This window comes from Anopheles funestus, chromosome 2RL, assembly GCF_943734845.2.
Source record: "Anopheles funestus chromosome 2RL, idAnoFuneDA-416_04, whole genome shotgun sequence".
Lineage (NCBI taxonomy): Eukaryota > Metazoa > Arthropoda > Insecta > Diptera > Culicidae > Anopheles > Anopheles funestus.
This window is the reverse complement of record NC_064598.1, coordinates 92894763-92914015: the sequence shown is the minus strand read 5'-3', so window position 1 is coordinate 92914015 and position 19253 is coordinate 92894763. Positions and strand designations below refer to the sequence as shown.

Below are 19253 nucleotides of genomic sequence, written 5' to 3'. Positions count from 1 at the left end.
TTGAAGCATCACACTGTCACTTTCATACCACTTTCAATCGCTTTCCGCACGCAGGAACGTGGGCTTCCTTCCTCGTGGCCATTATAATTTCGGAAGGCGTCAACCCACCGGAAAAAGTAACACACATAACGAACTCTACTCTCGTATTGTCGTGTGTTTTCTTGCTGCTACTGCTGCGGCTGCTGTAGATTTCGAATTAAACATTTATTCGCTGGTGTGTAACGAACTTCCACAAAGCTTCTTGCATCAGCGTTCGATAGTGTATTTCCTCACGAAGTTACCTCATAGTGGTTATCTCCCCCGAAACCGGAGGATGTGCTTCTTCTTCGCTCGGTACGGCTGGAAGTTACTTTGGAATTCATTAAGCATTGAAAAATTTCCCATTCGTAGCTCTCGTTTTCTGTCGTTGCAGGAAGAAGATTTCCGATTACTCAACAATTTGAAAATTCCTCAATAAATTGTATTCATTTGGAAATTTACATTCTTAAAGTTCATCGTGCTAAGTTATCAGCAAATCAATACTTCGAACACATTCTCGACAACGGTTAGATAAATGCTACCTTCTTTCCCAGTACATTCGATGACACCTATTGTTAAGCTGTCGGTGATGTAACTACAACACCAGACAGTACACGCTATTACTAGGCTATTAATTAGAACTGCTCGGCGAGAACTCGCACAACCTTCAATCAGTAGTTCACTGTCAACAGACACATATAGGTTGTGAATCCCAAAAAATTCCATAATCCCACTCAAGGGCGGAACGGAAGATCATCATCCCCTGGGAACGTGATCAACTCTCGCGGAGTTGTTACATCCGTATAATGAGTATCTGCAACATTCCTACCAGGCCTGGAATACAGCCGCACTTGTGTTTGATGGAAGCTCAGAGCAATCGGTAAGCGTGAGGATCGTTGCACTTGCCCCAACGAGATATGTGGCTGAGTTAGTTGAAGCGTGGCACGTGAGTGTCGCTTCGGTATTGAATGTTTTAATTGACCAATGTCGACGTGTGTTAATGTCTTATCGCCGTCTTACATTCAGGTGAGCGTTGGAGGAGCGGAACGCGAAAGGAAGTACCCTAAATGCTGTCGATCGTTTTAGAGATCAAGCGTCTTTACAGGTTAGACGTAAGATTACTAACCTTTTATGACATATGTACACTGATCATGCTATGTTTAGACATGAAGCACCAATAAAAATATGGTACTAACAAACTGCATTCAAATATAAACATATTTAGCAATTATTAAACAGAAACGACTTAAGCCTTCTCACTTATGCAACTGGGTTGCACAACTCACCGTGGATAAACCCGAACCGTTACCCAACCGATGTGGGCTACTACTTCATACAAAGTAGCGCAGTTGTGTTAATCTCGGGTCGCTAAAATCCCCATAAAACACGGGGAGCAACGGGGAATCGAACGCTGAATGATTGCTATGCTCTGGAACACAGCTTTGTGGCTTCGGCATTTGTTTTGGAAGGGTGAACGTAAGTATCGGTACTTCACTCGCTAGGTTCGTGTCTTCCTACACACCCCGGCCACGAGGGTAATCGTAGTGAACGGTCAATAAGGAAACTCCGCTGCGCTGCAGATGAGATGATGTAAAATGCATCAACCGCTGTAGGAAGGCAAATGTGTAGCTACAACCGATTCCTGTAAAACACTATTCGCATAAGAGGGATACACACGCACCGGCGGCACACACGTATGGCGCGTGTAGGTAGATACTAGGACACTTTCTTTGCATCTGGCGCGCACCGACAGAAAAGCAAACGGTCGAGTGCAAATTAAACCTTCCCGTGCACCTGAGTTCCATAAATCTTGCATCGGTTCCACCACCTCGTCGGAATGAGGATGCTTAAAGCACAATCTGGCGCGCCGTGGCGACAAGTAGCGAGTCGCTAGCCGCAGTAAGCTCGGTCGTCTAATGGTAAATGGTACACTTTCAAATCAGCTCGAACGCACACAGCTGGGACATGGCGATTTAGTGTCCCCGACGCCTCCGGAGCTTGGCGCGACACAACATTAAATGTCAATCAATCACCAATAGCTTCGGCGTCGCACCAAATCGAACCGGGAGGGAATGTCTTTCGACGCGCTCGATTCACCTTTTCCGGGAATAGATGTCGTACGAATGGTTTTACATTAAGCAGAAGATTAAGATGGAGACGTGTACTGCAAAATGGTGTTTGGTGTACATTTAAATAGGTAGACTCAGTTATTTTTACGTAATACTAAAAGCCTTTGGAAAAGACGTAAAGAAATAACTTCTAACCATTGCGTCAACATGAGCTCGTTGCGTAGAATAGCCATATACAACAATTCGCATCAAAATGCATTTTTAGAATTTCTGAACTGAGTACTGCAAACTGTTGCCTCTCAATGATCATTCTATCCACCTGAGCTCGGAGGAAGCTGGAATGGCGCTCCTTGTCACACCCCGATCGTTACCACGCGTTATGGCGCGTTATTACGATGGATGGACATTGCCGTCAGTAATAGCTCAGTGCCGCCGCTAATAATAGCACAGAATGCAACATGCCAGCAGGCGTCAATGTGCAGTGCGTTGTTTTTTTTTGTAGTCGTCTGCTTAGAGAATACCTTCACTAACCGATTCACACATCACCTGTCGGCTAGCGTATTGAATTCGAATGGCATAATTTTCGCATTTCCGCCAAAGGCGCCCCCTTTGTAGAGTATCTAGTCTGGACATTTATCACCGTCTGACATTGGCGGCTACTGAGACACTGGGATTATTCCCATAAGCTATCATAAGTCGCACGTCTGAAACAAATTTCAGACACTTTCTCCGCCGTGTGCTTAATATGCCGAATGATGGACAAGGGTATTGTTTCGCTCTGTTGTAACTCATTAAGAACGACGCATTCTTCATTGTACCATTACGGTTGTCTGTGCCAATACAACTAGCAAAAAAGGGGTAGAAGCGTCTCACAAATTATGCCCTTGGTTGACGGACATAGGACGGTATATAGTACTCCGTACTACTGACTGTCCGTCATCTTGCCTTCCCATACTCTGTGTTTATCCTTCCACGAGGGTACAAAAATAGCACAGACAGGCGGATAGGGGTAGTTGCGCTACGAACCGATAAGTTTAAAAATACTCAGCATCATTACGGAGCTGGTAGCCGTCACCTCAGTCGGGACCATCGTTCGGACAGTGTCAGATGATGTGCGATGTGATGTAGCGAGCTCCTGTGCGTCATGAATGCGGAGATGTGTGTACCAAGATGGACTACAGCCACACACTACACTGTCATGTGACCGTGACGAATTCGCGGCCAAACTGCCAAAGTTTAGCCTTTTTTAATGTTATTGTTGCGTGCTTTCTCTTACTTTGTTGTCTAAAATGCCAGCTGATCCGGGATGTATATAGCAAGAGAAATAAACAGGAAGTCCAATTTCAAAATCAAGTTCACCAGATGGAAAAAAAGTCATGAAGTCCATCTACAAGATACGTTCTTAAATGCTAGTATTCTAAATATAAAACATAACGATTCCATTGAGTACACTGGTATTTGGATAAGATCTAAACTTCTTGCTTCACGGTGGAAATTATTCAAAACACAAAACTCCATCCGTTGAGATTAGAATAAAACGTGTGCACTCACATATTACTATCGCGACAAATGCATTCATCCGCATTGGATGATAAGGTGAATCAGTTAATCTCTGAACGCGTAAACTGCCTTTTGGACTTGCCACCACATCGAATTGGTCTATATTTATAGTAACCAGTTGCACATCCTCGTGCTTCCATTCGCCATGCCTTTCGGAGCTTGGGGAATCTCGCACACGTACTTCCGTCCTCTCGCTGCGTGTCGTCCGGATGCCTTCAATTGCATGATTCCCACTGACACCCAAAGTGATTAGACGAACGTTCGGCGCGTGTGCTTGAATCAATTGTTGATAGTACAACCAACACAAACACACATTCTACTACTGCCCACGATTTATGTGTAGTGCCATTGTATGCCTTGTGTAGGTGGCAAATGCCATATGCCATCCCGTGACGGTACCATCGCTGACCATGTTCCGGCGAGGTAAGATTTGTTTGAGAAAAGTGAGCGTCGTACTGTCGCCGTTTTTCGTCTCGAAGTAAGCATTTAGCGGGAATTAAATTTTTCCACAAGATGCTCAGTCATTCCTCTGCGGAGGGAAGCGCAAAATACATTGGGAAATTAATATTACCGATGACCGAATTCTGCAAACAGCACAAACATCTGGAACCGAGATGGTTAGTATTCGACGAATTCGGATGTTGTTGTGTCCGGATTTCAGAACGGTAACCATAATACCGTGTTTTAATTGATTCCGGAAATTTGCTGTAACGACTGAGAGGGAAGGAAATTCGAACGCAAACCAAATTTAATTGCGTTGCCAGAAATGCGTAAGTAAAATTTCTCCTCCATATTAGATCCAAAATTCAAAACTCTATGAAATTAAAGATCTTTACTTGTTCTTGATAGAATCGTTACTTGATCTCCAGGATGCTCTGCTTAGTAAATCGGCGGAAACCTGCACTGTTGGTACTAGAACAGTATCTATATTTTTTCCTTAATCTACGTTAAATTTCGTCTTATCGTACGTAGATTTTTTTACGTTCAGATTTTACCAACGGTTTGAAGTCTAGAGTTTGCGACACTGCTTCGGCGCACACACTTTACACCTTTTTCATTAATCTACTAACTCATTCTGAAAAGCAATTAAATAATCCATACGTAGCTGTGACAACTTCCAGTTCAGTCGCGATGGTTCGACCACCGGTTCGTACGATGACGCAAATCGTGTGTGACCGCAGGTTTTCGGTACAAAATCAATAAACAACATACAGAAAGTGTGCGCTAAAAGACCAGCAAAATGCGGCTACAAAACTGTTCAAACAAAGGTGACTGTTTAGAGTTTATTTCTTGCCGGTCACGCGCAAAAGAAAGAGCTAAAGACTTTAAGCGGTTCCAAACAGATGCGGTTCCCCGCTTCGCCGAGCGATCCTGTGGCTGGGAGGAAGACTTGCAGTTGAATGTGTTTCTTAATCATTCATTTTTATTGCGAATCAATCGTGATCCACTGTTCGGCGTGATCGAAATCGATGGTGAAGTGTGGAAGTGGAATACAACAAAAAAAACAACTTAACAGACGATCATCAAAACGGTGTGTGCGCAGTTTTGCGTGTAACTCTTTGTGACAGAACAATAGTAGGAGGAGGAATGTGTGGTGGTGTGTGGCGAGTGAAAATATGAAATCTTGTACCGAGGGGGTGCGCACGTGGAAAGCGGCAAACATAAAGAAAACCCTTTTCGCGCATGTGACGACCAACGTGAGGATTATGCAAATCGCGTGCAGCCTCATCGGTGTGCACCGGCTTGGATTGGTTTTGCTGTCCAACCTGCTTTTCCACTTGGGCGCCCGGATCTCGATTGCGGGTGGATTTGTGGGAGTAACGAAGGAAAAGAAAAACTGTCATATCAAGGTGATGTTTTATCGTGTCACGTCGATCACATCGCTTCCAAACCGCTCGGGAAGATGTACGGGAAGATTTGCGCCTAACGATTTGCATACAATTGGCCTCGAGCAGGAGTCAGATTCAAGCGGTCATTGGTGTAATTTTACGAAATTATATAACCAGGATCGCATAAGATTCATTAAAACAACCTTCAGGGGGGTAATTAGTAATAGTATAGTAATTAGGATAGTAATTGCATTGCAACTTTTTCGTTAACTTTTTCCATTATTCTAACGATGACATGCGGTTGTTCCGTAGCGTAATGGAGGTCGAAATTTATCTTGCCTTTTCACAGCCACCCACAGATTCCCCGGTGCCATTGAAGGTGCCAAAACCTTTAAAAAAAGCTTCAAACACGAATACTGCACATGCAAACTGAAAGGGGGAAAAAATTCAAACCTTCTCCATTCCATCTAAACCTTTTACTTTTTTGTTCACTTTAAGACACCACAGCACCTATACTGAAAACAACATGCTGAAGGTAGCATGTTTTTACCATCAATTGCCCGTTTGTAACGATTTCTTTCACACGTGACCGATAATTGAGCCCTGGGGACACATTCAAGGGAATGGTGCCTGGATGGGGAGTTCATTGTGATGTTTCAATACAAAAAAATACATCATGAAATCGACACGATCGCATGATCGGATCGCTATTCATTAAGAGGATTACGGATAACATTACACGATAACTTTACGGTAATTTTACGATGTTGGCAAATGGCATACGAAGTTTACAAGACATAAACAAAATTATTTGAAAACAAAATAAAAATAAAGTAGTAAAAGCAAAACAGATGATCCTCACAAAAGAAGATTACAAACAAATAAAAAATCGAGTCATGGCTCTTTCTTGTAACCTTAACTGATATCTAAAATCGAACCTTCTCAAGCCCGATAACCTTTTGCCCTTAAAAAATATCATTACCAGTTGCAGTTTGAAGGAAAAGAAATTGGCCAGCGGAAGTTTAAGACTTGAAAAGAGAAAATAAATTCCCTCAAAAAAAATATAATCTCACGATGGATGACACCGGCAAATGCAAACTCACCCACGCGGCCAAAATGATGGTTGGCAACAAAAACAACAAAAAAATCGAACAGTATAATCAACTTTTTTTCTTATCCTGTGAAAAAAAATCACGTTAAAGCTACGCTATCGCGAACTGGCAACAACGTTCAACTGCAATAGGCCATAGCAAAAAGGGAGAAAAAATCATCCTTCGGACTTCGCACAACACCGATGAGCCCGTTGGATGAGAACTGTCAAAGGTAGCAAAAAAAATGGCACACAAAACCCAACATTCGTGTCGAGGCGGATTAATAGTAATCAGCTGTAAAATGCAACCAACACACGCCACGAGGACGGAAGGGTGTGAAAGGGAAGAGAAAACCTTTTGGTAACTGCCGCTATATCGAGCAGATAAATATAAAAGCTAGCCTTTGGGGTAAGATAATATACTAAGAAATCACCAGCCACCCTACAGAGTAACTGATAATATAGAGCAAACCGTGGCCCAGCCCCATCACACATACCAGCAGGAAATGCTGTTAATGCATCTGATTTAAAATGTTTTGTTTAAATACATAGGCGTTAACGCGTGCAGCTTCTTCAACGGCTGATAAGGTGCCTGGTATGTGGCGGCTGACATTCGCTTCCCACACGCATTACAGAGGAATGTGTTTCGTCTCTAGTGTGTGTGTTGGTACTAGGGGATTTGTAGAACCGATACACCCTAAAAGTGAAACAAACAAAACATAAAAAAACCACCCATTGCATGTTACCAAATCACACCGTTGCTAGGCACACGAAAAATCATTTATCACAATGGCCCGCGCGTCCGGCTGTCACGCTACGCCATACACAGAGGCACCGTACTGTTGGATCGTTAAATGTATATCATCCCCGCCCAATTCGAGACTTCACACCTCGGTCAGGCATTTGTTTGGCATTTATTTTTCACACAGCACCACCATGATTCTCGGTTGGGGACATCGGGCAGCTTGTCGCACTAAAACAGAAAAACTACAACAACTGGCGATCGACAGAAAGTGAAGCTATATATTGTATTTTAAAAATAATTTTACACAATGTAATACTTATACGATGTGAGGATCATTTCTCCAAAGTAGTGTTGGGAGAATCTGTTTCATATTCACGAATCTGAATTAACCTTGGAGCTGAAGGAATGACTTGAAGATTCAAGAATCTTCATAGATTCATAAGTCTATGAGGATCTCCTCTTTGAGGATTCGACTCCTGACTTCTCACTGAAGATTCATATGAATGATTGTTTTCAAAAGATTCCTTAAGCTCACAGCTCAGTGCAGCTCAGTTAAACAGGAGCGTTTTTCCAACAAAACCTGTACGGACTAGATCGCACCGGGCTGATGATCATCCGCGTGGCCGTAGTTGACACCTGTTGCTGCAGTACGGTCGAGCGATGCGATTGGCAGATAATTGACCATCCGTCACCGCCCAATGCCAGCAGATTATGCTTGACACAGACCTGCTGTTCCGTACTTTTCCACCGACACTTGCACACTTGGTGTGCATCACGAACATTACACGCCAGCATTTCATGCTGTTCCGTTCCTTGTTTGTTTGCCTTCCTTTGCATTCCTTCACTGTCCGCCTGTGGACAAGAGATTCATCTCTATCGCTAAGTACACTGGTGCCCGGATAGTTCATCCCGGAGCGGAGAGGGATCGCGCACGGTGGAGATTGGCATCCTGGCATCAACGCACGCGAACGCCGCAAAACAGCCGGTGCAAGTGAGTACACTTGCTGATGCAATCGGTTCACCCGATAGCGTGTTTCGTCTCGTGGCACGCTACATGCCAGGCGTTTGGTTGCGAAGAATGGTCCGACCGATCGATCGAAAGGTTGAATTGTTTGCAAACAATTTTTTATTTCCCAAACCCTCGCGCACAAGTTGTTTTGCATTATTTGCGAATTGGAAACAAAATAGAAATTTCTTCTATTTAATAAACATGAACATGCATGTAAACTATCGTAACGCTGAATATACTGATAATCACTGGCAAAAGTAGTAAAACAGACATGAATGTACTTCGTCTAAAAACAATCAATCGAAGATATTCGAATTGAATATTACTACTATTTACTAAAGCACTGTAGCTCATCTTTCTAAGAACAGCACCCATCATGAAGAAACCATTTACATGGTGCTAATTCCTCGTGGCGACATTACACGGCACGGACGGATATCACCACCCGGCACTGAGATTGGTCACCGATGTGTACACAATGATAGGTTGGATTTATCTCACAAATCGTTAGTTTTATGAATCATGCTCGCTGTCGTTCATTTAGCAAACGGGGACACGGATGAACGAACTAGCGAAGGTTTTGACGTAAAAATCCTTCAAACGTGTTTTGCGTGTGACTAAATTCTGTTACCGTAACGAGCTACATCTTGGCCTGATAATGCATTATGATTGCGTCGTTTAGAACAACAAACAACAAAAAGTCCCCTGACACAACAATTTCTGATGGCTAAGAATGGTCTCGCACCAAGCGGAAATTCCTGTACCACTTCTAACAAAAGTAAACAACAGCACGAGACCAGACAAGAGCCGGCCCACTTATTAGTACAAGTCAAAATCAAAATCAACTGTTGTAGATATTATCACATCGATTTGTTTGTTTCAAAATGTTGTGCACGCGCGCCCGAATGTCGAAGATCGCAACCACCTCCTGCAGGATGGGAATCCCCCGGCAAGTGTCCACAACCCTGACGGCGATTGCAGAAAGACACCCTTACTGACCGGCCATACGGCCAAGGTTGATACCTAGCTATCGCTGTGACCCCCAATTTAGCATAAGCTGGACATTATCAATTGAAACACATTGTCAATGCGCACCTCAGACCAACCTTCGCGCCATTGCAATATCACTCGCCCAAAAACGGATCCCACAAAGACAATAAGCGGTGGATAATCCGATGTGAGAGAGAGAGAGGGGGAGACAAACTGCAAACACCTACCCGTGAGCTGAGTGTCCACTGTGCGTGAGTGGGGACGCATGTTTACGCGTGCGACGTCATATGTAGATTGACCCGGACGAAGGTTGATCGTCTCCCCTCGCCCCTTAACTAACGAAACTAATCAACAACGCAATTTTTGGATGTAAATTGACGTCACTTGCGTCAATGCAAAGGATGAAGCCCGAATTTTATTTTGACCGGGAAATCCAACCCCAACGCCCGGCGACTAGCAGCGAAGTAAACATAAATACAGATTAACTTTCATTACGAACGTCTCATCTTGTGATATGAATGCGTGCAGAACAACATTGTTATGCGGCGAAACAGTGGGTAAGCAAACCCGATCCGGTCATCAAACTGGTCGGAACCGGTTAATGCCGCATCAACCAGGCGAACGTCTGTGCAACATCGCTTTTGTTTACAGTGGGCAAACCGTGGACACAGGCCGGAAGGTCTTTCCCGGGACGCATAGAACCGACACGGGTAATCGTGATAAGGTGATCTGCAGTGGATGGGTGGGAGAGAGGAATTTCCCGACCACAAACATCCGGCGGCATCACCGCGTCTTGATCGACACGACAAGACATCAAACGCCACTTATGGGACATTCAGACCAACAGACAGGCACTCAGGCAAGGCCACATTTCCCAACCCACCGTAAATTGCATTTCTTCCACGTATGTGTTCCTTCCGCATTGCGGCCCAATACCAGTCACGGTCACCTACCAATTCCCGTAAAGGTACCCGTAGATATCAACCGTAGAATATCAATTGTTCAAAAACCTGTTCCACGTGTTTCGCACGTCCCGGGGGAACATACCGATTGGGAGGTGGGATAAAATTTCACCGCCAGCTCGAAACGGTCACGTGATGTTTGTTTTCATACGAGGGGGGAATTTTGCAACCCATCCCTTTCAGTTGGACCAATGATTCGTGAACCAAGAATTCGAAACGTCGCCGAAACGGGTTTTGGATGATGAATCCGGCGTGATGAAACTACCAACAAAAAACCCATAATATGTTAATTTCTAGCAACGACTATTGAACGTGAATTTATCGAAAGCTTGCGCCGAGGGAGTTCATGATCAATTCAACGATCGACGGGTTTTTTGTCGCAACGGCTATGCTAATGGAACGTGATTTTCCGTTCCATTGGGCGTTTGTTAGTAGGATGGTTAGTGGGGTAGAATTAATCGTTAAAGGAATCCCTTAATTATCGCACTATGTTGATTGATGTCAAATGTACCATCGAAAAATAACTTCATGTTAGGCGTGATTTATTGCTTAATTTTTTTAACACGAAACTTATTGCTCTGGGTAAGAGCATCTGTAACTTTATTGATGACTAATGATGGTTTGTTTTTGAATCATATTATTGAACAAAGAAAAATAAACGTATCACGCCCCGAAACTGTAGACACACTGGAACACAAATTTGGTTTGAGTTTCATAGTTTCATTGCTCTGAAGTTCTGAATTCCTTCAATATGATTTCCCCAACGATTGTTTTCTTGTTTCAATTGAATTGAAATTTTCGTTTTTTATTGTCTTTCCAATAAACACTTTTAAAAAAATATGCCCCGAAACTGTGAATCATTAAACAATGCGCAAATTGGGGAAAACAAGCTAGCAAAAACATGTTATTCTTTAACATACACATCTGTTTAGCCAAACACATTGGTGCGTAGTTGGTTTCAAGTGTGAAAAACGCACTTATTTGTACAATATGGACGTGCCATAAATTCTTTCTGATTAGAGTTGAAAATTTAATCAAAACGTGATAAAACACACCCATACTGCTGACAATAAGAGAATGATAAACTTAATTCATCATCTAACCCCTTAACCTACCTACGCGATGGAGACGCCACCGGGACAGAGAAATTGCGTCATCCTGAGTCATTCATATCACACGATGGTGGAATATCGATCGAAATCTTATCTTCGAACGGATGGAAGCAAAAAAATAGACCCTTTCAATACCTATTCTTGTCAATCGGTTCATCTTTGAAAGTGAATTGCAACGAATCATATGGACGAATGTGCCGCAAAGTGCTCTAGTACTCTACCACTAGCTGGGGGAAGCTGTTTGCGTAGGTTATGTACGATTCGTAAACAGATCATATCACGAAAGACGTCACCGCGTGTGCAAAGTCGCGAGCCCAGCTTCATCAACCGGTGACGATGAGGAGAATGAATAACAGTTAAACAGATAAGATGAAGAAGGAAAACTAAAAACTACTCACACATGCAAAAGAGCTAATTGTCGATTGGGGGTGGTCCGATATGGGATGGTAATAATAAAAATGACAACACGAGATACCTGCTTGTTTACGAGGCTGCGGAACCTTTACTGACCTCTTCCGCACAACGAAAAAGAAAACATCACATCGCAAAGCACGCTGTCGGATTAAACTTTGGGTATCAAAGGGACGGGGTGGAAAATATGCCCCCCGGCACACATACCGCAATATGTGCCATCATCATAATCAGGAAGGAGGCTCGTACCATAGCCGTTACCGAGAGCAATCAATTGCTCGACGGCAATACCCGGTGGACCCCATCATATTGGGGAGGGCATATGCGAATAAACACATCAGTGCCGTGTTCATCACCTCTTTTCATCTGCCCGAAGGGGCCATCTCGATGCGGCCTCGAACCTTCGTCCTGTCGATTAGATTATGTTTGCATCATGCCCGCCCACCTCTTCACTCCCTAAAGCCCACAGCACGGTGGTAAGTAACAAGCCGGGGATAAGCAAACAAACAACAGCCGCATGCGGTTTACACACGAGCCGTGCCTTATTTTTTACAAGAAAAGTTGTGTACGGGAGTGAAATCACTTCACAAACGCTTCAAAAAACCAATATGAACATGTTATTTTTTGTTAAATATTTTAAAATTTGTGTAACTAAATTAAAACTACCAGCAGAACAAAATAAAAAAAATTCAAGTTACTAAAAAAATACGAACCCAAGACATTCAGCAACGATCGATCGTACGATTGTGTTTGTAATACGGATTATTATATGTATGTTCCACTGTGTTTACCGAGCAAAGTAACAGCGAAGCTGCAAATCTTCAAAAACAAGTTCCTTATTTCTGTTGACGATCCCGATTAGGAACCGGTGCCGAATGAATACGATCAACAGGTCCACAGCTCAACCGAGCGCTACCAAGTGTCACCGGTCAGATAAAGCATACCATAATCGGTCAAGAAAAGAAATGGTGCACAAGAAAGACAACAACCCACACGCACTCATGCATGCAGCCAAGTACGCGTACAGATGCCGTTCAAGGAAGGACGTTAGCCGCATCACCAACAAACAGTTGGAAAAAAAACAGACTTGTTTGCTCCAGTTTTATGTTATTGTGGGGATGGCCGGCTGGACGAACTAATAGTTTGTCAATGTTTTGCATGCCACAGTCCATAAACAGGAACTGGGCCAGTGAACAATTAGTGTGGAAAGGACGTCACTACATTTCGAAGCGCTAGCGAAGGGCGCTGTTTATCACAATATTTATTTACTCTCTGATACGGATCTTTGCAAAACCTCCCAATCGACTGTACTGGATGTACGTTTGATTATGTACCAAAATGCATAGATTAGCGATCATCGATAAAGAGTTTGCTAAATTATTACATCAATATTTCCTTCACCATCAAGCTACGACATTTCACACCAACCAGCATGATTCTAATACCGTTCGACTGAGCTTAAAATAGTACTGCGAGATAAACAGTAAGCGATCTAAATAAACAAAAACTTTCAAATTAACACCGCGATCAACCTAATATCCTAGTTTTAGCTTTTGTTAACAATGGTTGCACGGGTCGAATTAAATTCATTTTAAACGATAAATCTAGGTCAAATTTGGTTTTGCATTTCTTCGTTCACTTACCTTTCATTAGTTGGTTCAAATTCGACACAACCGAGGCAGAGTTAAGCCCGTAGTAGGTAGTAACCGATCGTGTCAGGTTTGTGGATACAAGTTGCCGGGCCAGCTGCTGCGATCCGGTTGTTGAACGCATTAATACGTTCGTCGCACCGGCACCTCCGACGGAAAAGTCAGGATCGTCCGCATCAAACACTACGTTGTCCTCCCATTCGGAAACAAAATGTCGTGGTGCGAATGTGCCATTGTCGTACGGCTTCATTGTGTGTGTGTGTCTTTACGCACTTTGCGAAGGAAAGAAATGGTTCGTCTTCCTGAATGATAATCCGTCCGTTTGGATAACGCTGACCTGAAACAACAGAAAAAGTTTCATTAGTTAGAATAAAGCGATGTAAAGCGAGCAGCATCATGACTATTCAAAGCGGTTAATTAGCTATCAACGTATGGGGTGTAGTGTAATGCTTCTTTCTGCTGACCCGGGACAAAAGAAATCCTCCCCAGTTCCCGGTTGGACTAAGGGCCAACGCCAAGGGTAAATCAACACGCACGCATATCATTTCCCTTACGATCGGCATGGAATCGGATGTCAGGAACGGTGAACTATTCAAATCAGGTAAAAGCAAGTGTTCAGACACACAAGGTACACTTCCACCTTCGGAGAGACGACTCTACATACCCAAGGTGGCAGATTGTTGTTTTAATGATACAACCCGAAGAAAGAGGTTAAAGTATATTAAAACGTTTCCTTTTAACTTTAGCGAGCAAGCGATAGAATATATCTGCCCACTTTTGCAACAGATTCCACGCGAGCTTGTCGTGTTGTGCGATACGCTTCACAGACAAACGCGTTATCGGTCACTGCGGGAAGATCTACAAAACGTGTCCACTGTAAAGCAGGCATCAAAAAGCTTTACATGGAAAGATTAGAAGCCAATGATGCTCACACGTGCGAATAGATAAACCGTCTGGCTTATTTTTACTCCGCTCAAAGTGCATCCATCGGCACTGAAAATAGTCTTGCTGGCTGTGGCTTTGTATAGATGTTCCAGATAACCAACGCATAAATTATCTATTACCAACTAAACAGCCCAGAAATATCAGCTTCAAAACATACAAGGTGGAAACACTAAAAATATACCTTCTAATTTGCACTAACTATCCGTCCGTTAAGGGACCTCTGCTGCTAACAACGTTGCTTCCTTTTTGTGCAAATTTTTCTCCTCGGCTGGTCGAGTGACAACTTTACCATACTAACCGCTGCCGGCACAGCTGCTGGGTCGGCAAATAATCACCGTTCAAATAGACTGACACAGCTAAACTGTTGAAATCGTGACCCTGCAATAGCTACCGCTGTTGTCGCCTGTTTTTGGGAGTGTGAAGTTGGGGCATATTATTTCGTTCCATCCATTGATAGCAACAACATTGGCCACTTAAAAGCGAAGCGAAGGGTGAAAAAAATAATGGTCGTGCAGAAAAATAACAGAGCGAAATTAAGCGTAGCAACAAGATAAAAAGGCTCACCTGTGTTCCACAGCGGATAGGGAGTCGAGCGTCTCGGAGTGAGGGATGTGATGGACTGGATGTTTGTTATCAAAATTATCACCTCCTCAGATGAAAACAAACTGTTTCTTTTTTTACTTTGCTTAATTCCTTCGTCAGGCTTCAACCAATGCACCGCAGTGGGAGAACTGGAGGTGTGATTGTGTTATTGATTTTTCACAGACCCATATGCGTTAAGCGGCACCTTCGATACATGCATCCGACGAGGGAAGATGCACCAGGGAAATCTAGCAGAAAACATAAATAGTTCACCAGCGAATGCTCCACTTCCTACAAGCGACGACGAACACACGCGCCACTTTCACTGAGAAAAATTTCTCTCAACGGTTTTTCCTACGGCACCTTACTTTAAACTTTGTTTGCACTCTTTCATTACCAGTTTCACAAACATCCCACGACAATTGTTACAAACGAATGTATATTTTCAATGAAATTGTTCTAGTTTTTGGTAGGAAAATCAGCCTTTACCCGAAAGCAAGCGAACAAGCAGAAAAAAACAAAGATTTCCCACGACTTTTTGTTTTTCAACTGATTTTGACAAGTCGCTCGGTATCACAGTGGTTGGCCCAACGGCCATCGCTTGTAAATTTAATCGATTTTCAATTAAATTTACAGTTTTTTCGTATTTTCTCTATGAACAATTTTTAAAAACATTTTATTACATGAAAAATTCTTTGAGTCCAAAACGGAACCAACAAAATGATAGCGCATCTTCACATAGGTCATATTAGAAGGACCAGTGCACCTAGCACTTTTGAAATAAATCCACGTATTCAAATGATAAACTAAAACCGGTACATTCAATGCCATTATACACATTTCATTGATGTTCTGACTTGTTCGGATGCGTATCATTTCAGTAAAAAATCAGTACACAATTCTTTGGTTTTAAAATTTAAGTAACAACACCCACTTGCTTGGCTACCTGCACGACGGGGGAGGAAAACTTTTGGTTTACGGTTTATTTCTATACACCAGCTTTTGCGCTCTTTTGTTGTCACATCTCACTACTACGGGAATCATTGGAAATCTCGGATTCAGTTCACACTTTTCTTATAAATAATACTCCTCGAAGGAAATTGTAAGGAAACCAAGATTAAAACTTCGCCAAGCTATTCCATACAAGTGCATCTATACAAAACGCTACAAACAGCACGATCGTGTCTTCTACACATGGTAAGTAACGGACATTGGTGCATATATGACGACGGACTTAGAATGCGTAAGTAGTATAAAATAAGCATCACTAACAGTGTGTGTTTAAGGAGCAAAACCCGATTAAAAATAAAACAAATAAAAAAAAAATCAACGAATTTAACAACGATAATCATACGACAGGTTGGATGACTTCTTGCCTACAGCACTGAGATGATGATGGCTAATGTGGGAGTGGGCGGTAACAAAACGCTAAATCTATCCGAAGAGGACACACTGTTGTCGATAGGGACGGACCAGCAGCCCTCGCTGCCAGTTTAGGTTCACGTCTGCTTAATAATGTGGCGCGATATTAGATCGGTCACTTCGCTTGCGTTCGGTATCAGAAACCGATCCATATCCGTGATGACAAGATTCTCTTCCTCTGGGTAGCCGTACTTGAACGTGATCAGATCCCGATGTCGTTTTTTGGCGGTAATTTTTACGATGCTCTGCAGCAACCGTCGTACAATTATGCGTGCCCGATCGCGACGTGTTTCCAGCTCGCGTAGCACGATCATATGGGTCGCCGTTACCAGCAGGTAGCTGTCGTACATATAGCCGTTCAAATGAACCTCCTGGCACTTGAAGTGCCGTATCACATCCGGACCCTTCAGGAAGCTCTGTATCGAAACGATCTCCTCCGCCGGATCGGATTGCTGCTGCGAGTTCGTTTTAGCGCCCCGCGCCACCGACGATGATTCGCTAGCGGCTGAGTTTAGCTCGTCGTCCTCTTCATGATCTTCGCCGATGCTAAACACTGGCGGAACGTTTCGGTATCGCTTACCGTTACGATCGTTCCGTGAAACGTGCTTCTCACTACCGTTACCGGTGCGGCTAGATCCTGGCTCGGTTGCATTCGGGTTGGAAATGTAGTCAATAAGCTTTTCCTTCACCTCGGCAGATTTGGTTTTCATCGCCAGCGACAATTTGCTGAACAGATCGATCGTTGACTTCCGATCACCAGCGGTGCCATTATTGTTGGTCGAGTGACCAGATCGTTGATTGCCTCGTTTGAGACTGTTCGTTGCACTGCTGCTAGCACTGTTGGCACCACTGTTTAGCGCTTTCTGGTTGTTGTTATTTGCGCCTCCCTTACCTCCGTACCTTAGCTGGTCCTTGTTGCACAGCAAGCACTTTAGCGGATCGTGATCCTCCAGACAATCAACCATGCTTTCGCCAAAATATTCGTGTATCGCTTCGTACCCACCAGTCAGCAGCGAAACGTATTTGGTATTTTTCTGCAAAAAGGAAGCCACCACCATGTGTGTGTACTGATCCTCCTCTAGCCGGCCGGACCCGAGAAAGCACAGGTGCTCTCCACCTGCATTGGAATTGGCATCGATGGCATTGCGCTGTGAGCGAAGTAATCCTTGCACAGCCGTTTGGAATGCTTCCGGTTCCTGTAGCATCAGATTGCTATCGAGATGGAACGCTGTGGAAAGGTGACCGGAATTGTACTGTTCCGCTGGACGGCAATCGACCAGAAAGAACCGTACCGCTTCCGGATGGGGGTTCTGTATCGAAGCGTTCTCGATGAGCTCGTTAACCGATACTGGCAGGCAGAGGGCTTGCGAAACGACCGAACCCTCCGGCTTGCTGTTTCCTCGCTGTGCACCGAACAGCACCTGCAGCAGATCCCGCTTGAAGGAGGCAGGCGTTTTCACGGAGTAATACTGGGCGAGCGAACAGAAATCGAGCACATCGTCCGCCTCGATATTGCAGGGCATGTTGACTAGAAAGCTGATGAGATCCTCCTTAGTGGATGATTTCATCGCAAGTATTTGATCGCGCTGATTGATCAGCACGATCAAACTGAGGAAGAACACCAGGAATGGATCTGACTGCTGGAAGTACAGATCCCACATGGACAGTACGACCGGTAGCGTGCAGGTGGACGCAAACAGCGTCTGGAACCATCCCATCGCATAACAGTCCGGGGTAATGCGCTTCGTGTCCAGGATGGTGCACAGCTCCGGATCGTGGTACAACAGCAGCAACCGAAACACATTGAACACCGTACCGTTCTTGGTGCAGCCCTTGGGAATGTACGTATCACGGATCGCTTCGAACAGGTTGTACGTATCCGAACGGATCAGCTTCAGCGAGAGCAGCGGCAGCATCAATTCCACCCAGCCATTGTTTGCCTCGTACACAAGGTTGCGGTTTTTGCAGTAAAACGTGAGTATCGATTCGAGATCGCAAACGACCGACACTTTGTCCTCGTCCTCATTGCCAAGCTTGTTGACAAAATCTTCGCAATCCGAACGCAACTGTGCCTGGAAGGGCAAATCGTAGATCTCGTTGAACTGTGCCAGCTGGTCCGTTTTGTTGCGCACTCCCAGGCACACTTGCCACACGTCGAGTCGCAAAGCTTCCGGCAGTGCCTTGCCGTGGCATATTGCGTAAATGTCGTCCACCGTGCAATCATCCTGTAGCGCCGATTCGAGCTCAATCAACCTGTCCATGGGGAGAGCAGAAAAAAAAGATGACGAAAGCAAACACACACCCACACATATGTGTGCACACGCGCGATCGGAAAGGTGTCACAAGAATGCGGACACCACAAGACAGCGAGTTGGCTAGTGAGTCAACAGCAAGGGGTTCGCTTATCATACCCGCTTATCACATCGAGCGGTTCAGTGCCACGGCACGAACCCGTCTTCAATGTACCGGGACGTCGCTCACTTACCACAAGCCGTCCTCCATCCTGCCGTGCTATGGCAATGGCTTTGAGCAATACACGGTGGCAGCTTTCACGGTAACAAAATGTGTGTTGTTGTTCCGACCAGGTATTCTCCACCGTCCGTTTCTCAAGCAACGCGACGTGGAAATATTGCCGTCATTGCAAACCAATACTATAAACAAATCAACTAACTATTCTTTTTGCAGAGATACGGAACTATTCGAAAGCAGTTGTTGTTTGCACCGATTCGGTTCTAATTGACTTCACTTTCTGTTCAGCAAAATAAGTGCCAACCCAAGGTTTCTTGAAGCAATTCGCCTCGTAATAGCCAATGTTGACATGGACATCTTGGATTTCATTTTGACAGTTGGGCGTACGTGG

At 44.1% G+C, this 19253-nt stretch overlaps 2 protein-coding genes across 3 annotated transcripts in view; both read right to left on the bottom strand.

Annotated features, from left to right (window-relative positions):
- LOC125761568 (protein pinocchio) overlaps positions 1 to 15502 on the bottom strand; it is a 28234-nt gene extending 12732 nt beyond the window's left edge. Inside the window, exons 1-2 of one of the 2 annotated variants that reach the window (XM_049422798.1) lie at positions 14954 to 15502; positions 13439 to 13781 (exon numbers count right to left, since the gene is read on the bottom strand). In XM_049422798.1, coding sequence (XP_049278755.1) covers positions 13439 to 13694 — 256 coding nt within the window. In that variant the 5' untranslated portion in view covers positions 13695 to 13781; positions 14954 to 15502. Of the gene's footprint in view, positions 1 to 13438; positions 13782 to 14570; positions 14724 to 14953 lie in introns of those variants that run through there. The other variant, XM_049422799.1, reaches the window with a different exon arrangement.
- Positions 15503 to 15909: 407 nt separating this feature from the next.
- LOC125761551 (TBC1 domain family member 23) lies at positions 15910 to 19181 on the bottom strand. Its single transcript, XM_049422768.1, has 2 exons — positions 18879 to 19181; positions 15910 to 18646 (listed from the first exon to the last, which is right to left on the bottom strand). Exons 1-2 carry the CDS (start codon positions 18893 to 18895, stop codon positions 16471 to 16473), a joined length of 2193 nt encoding a protein of 730 aa, XP_049278725.1. The 5' UTR covers positions 18896 to 19181; the 3' UTR covers positions 15910 to 16470.
- Positions 19182 to 19253: the final 72 nt, after the last annotated feature.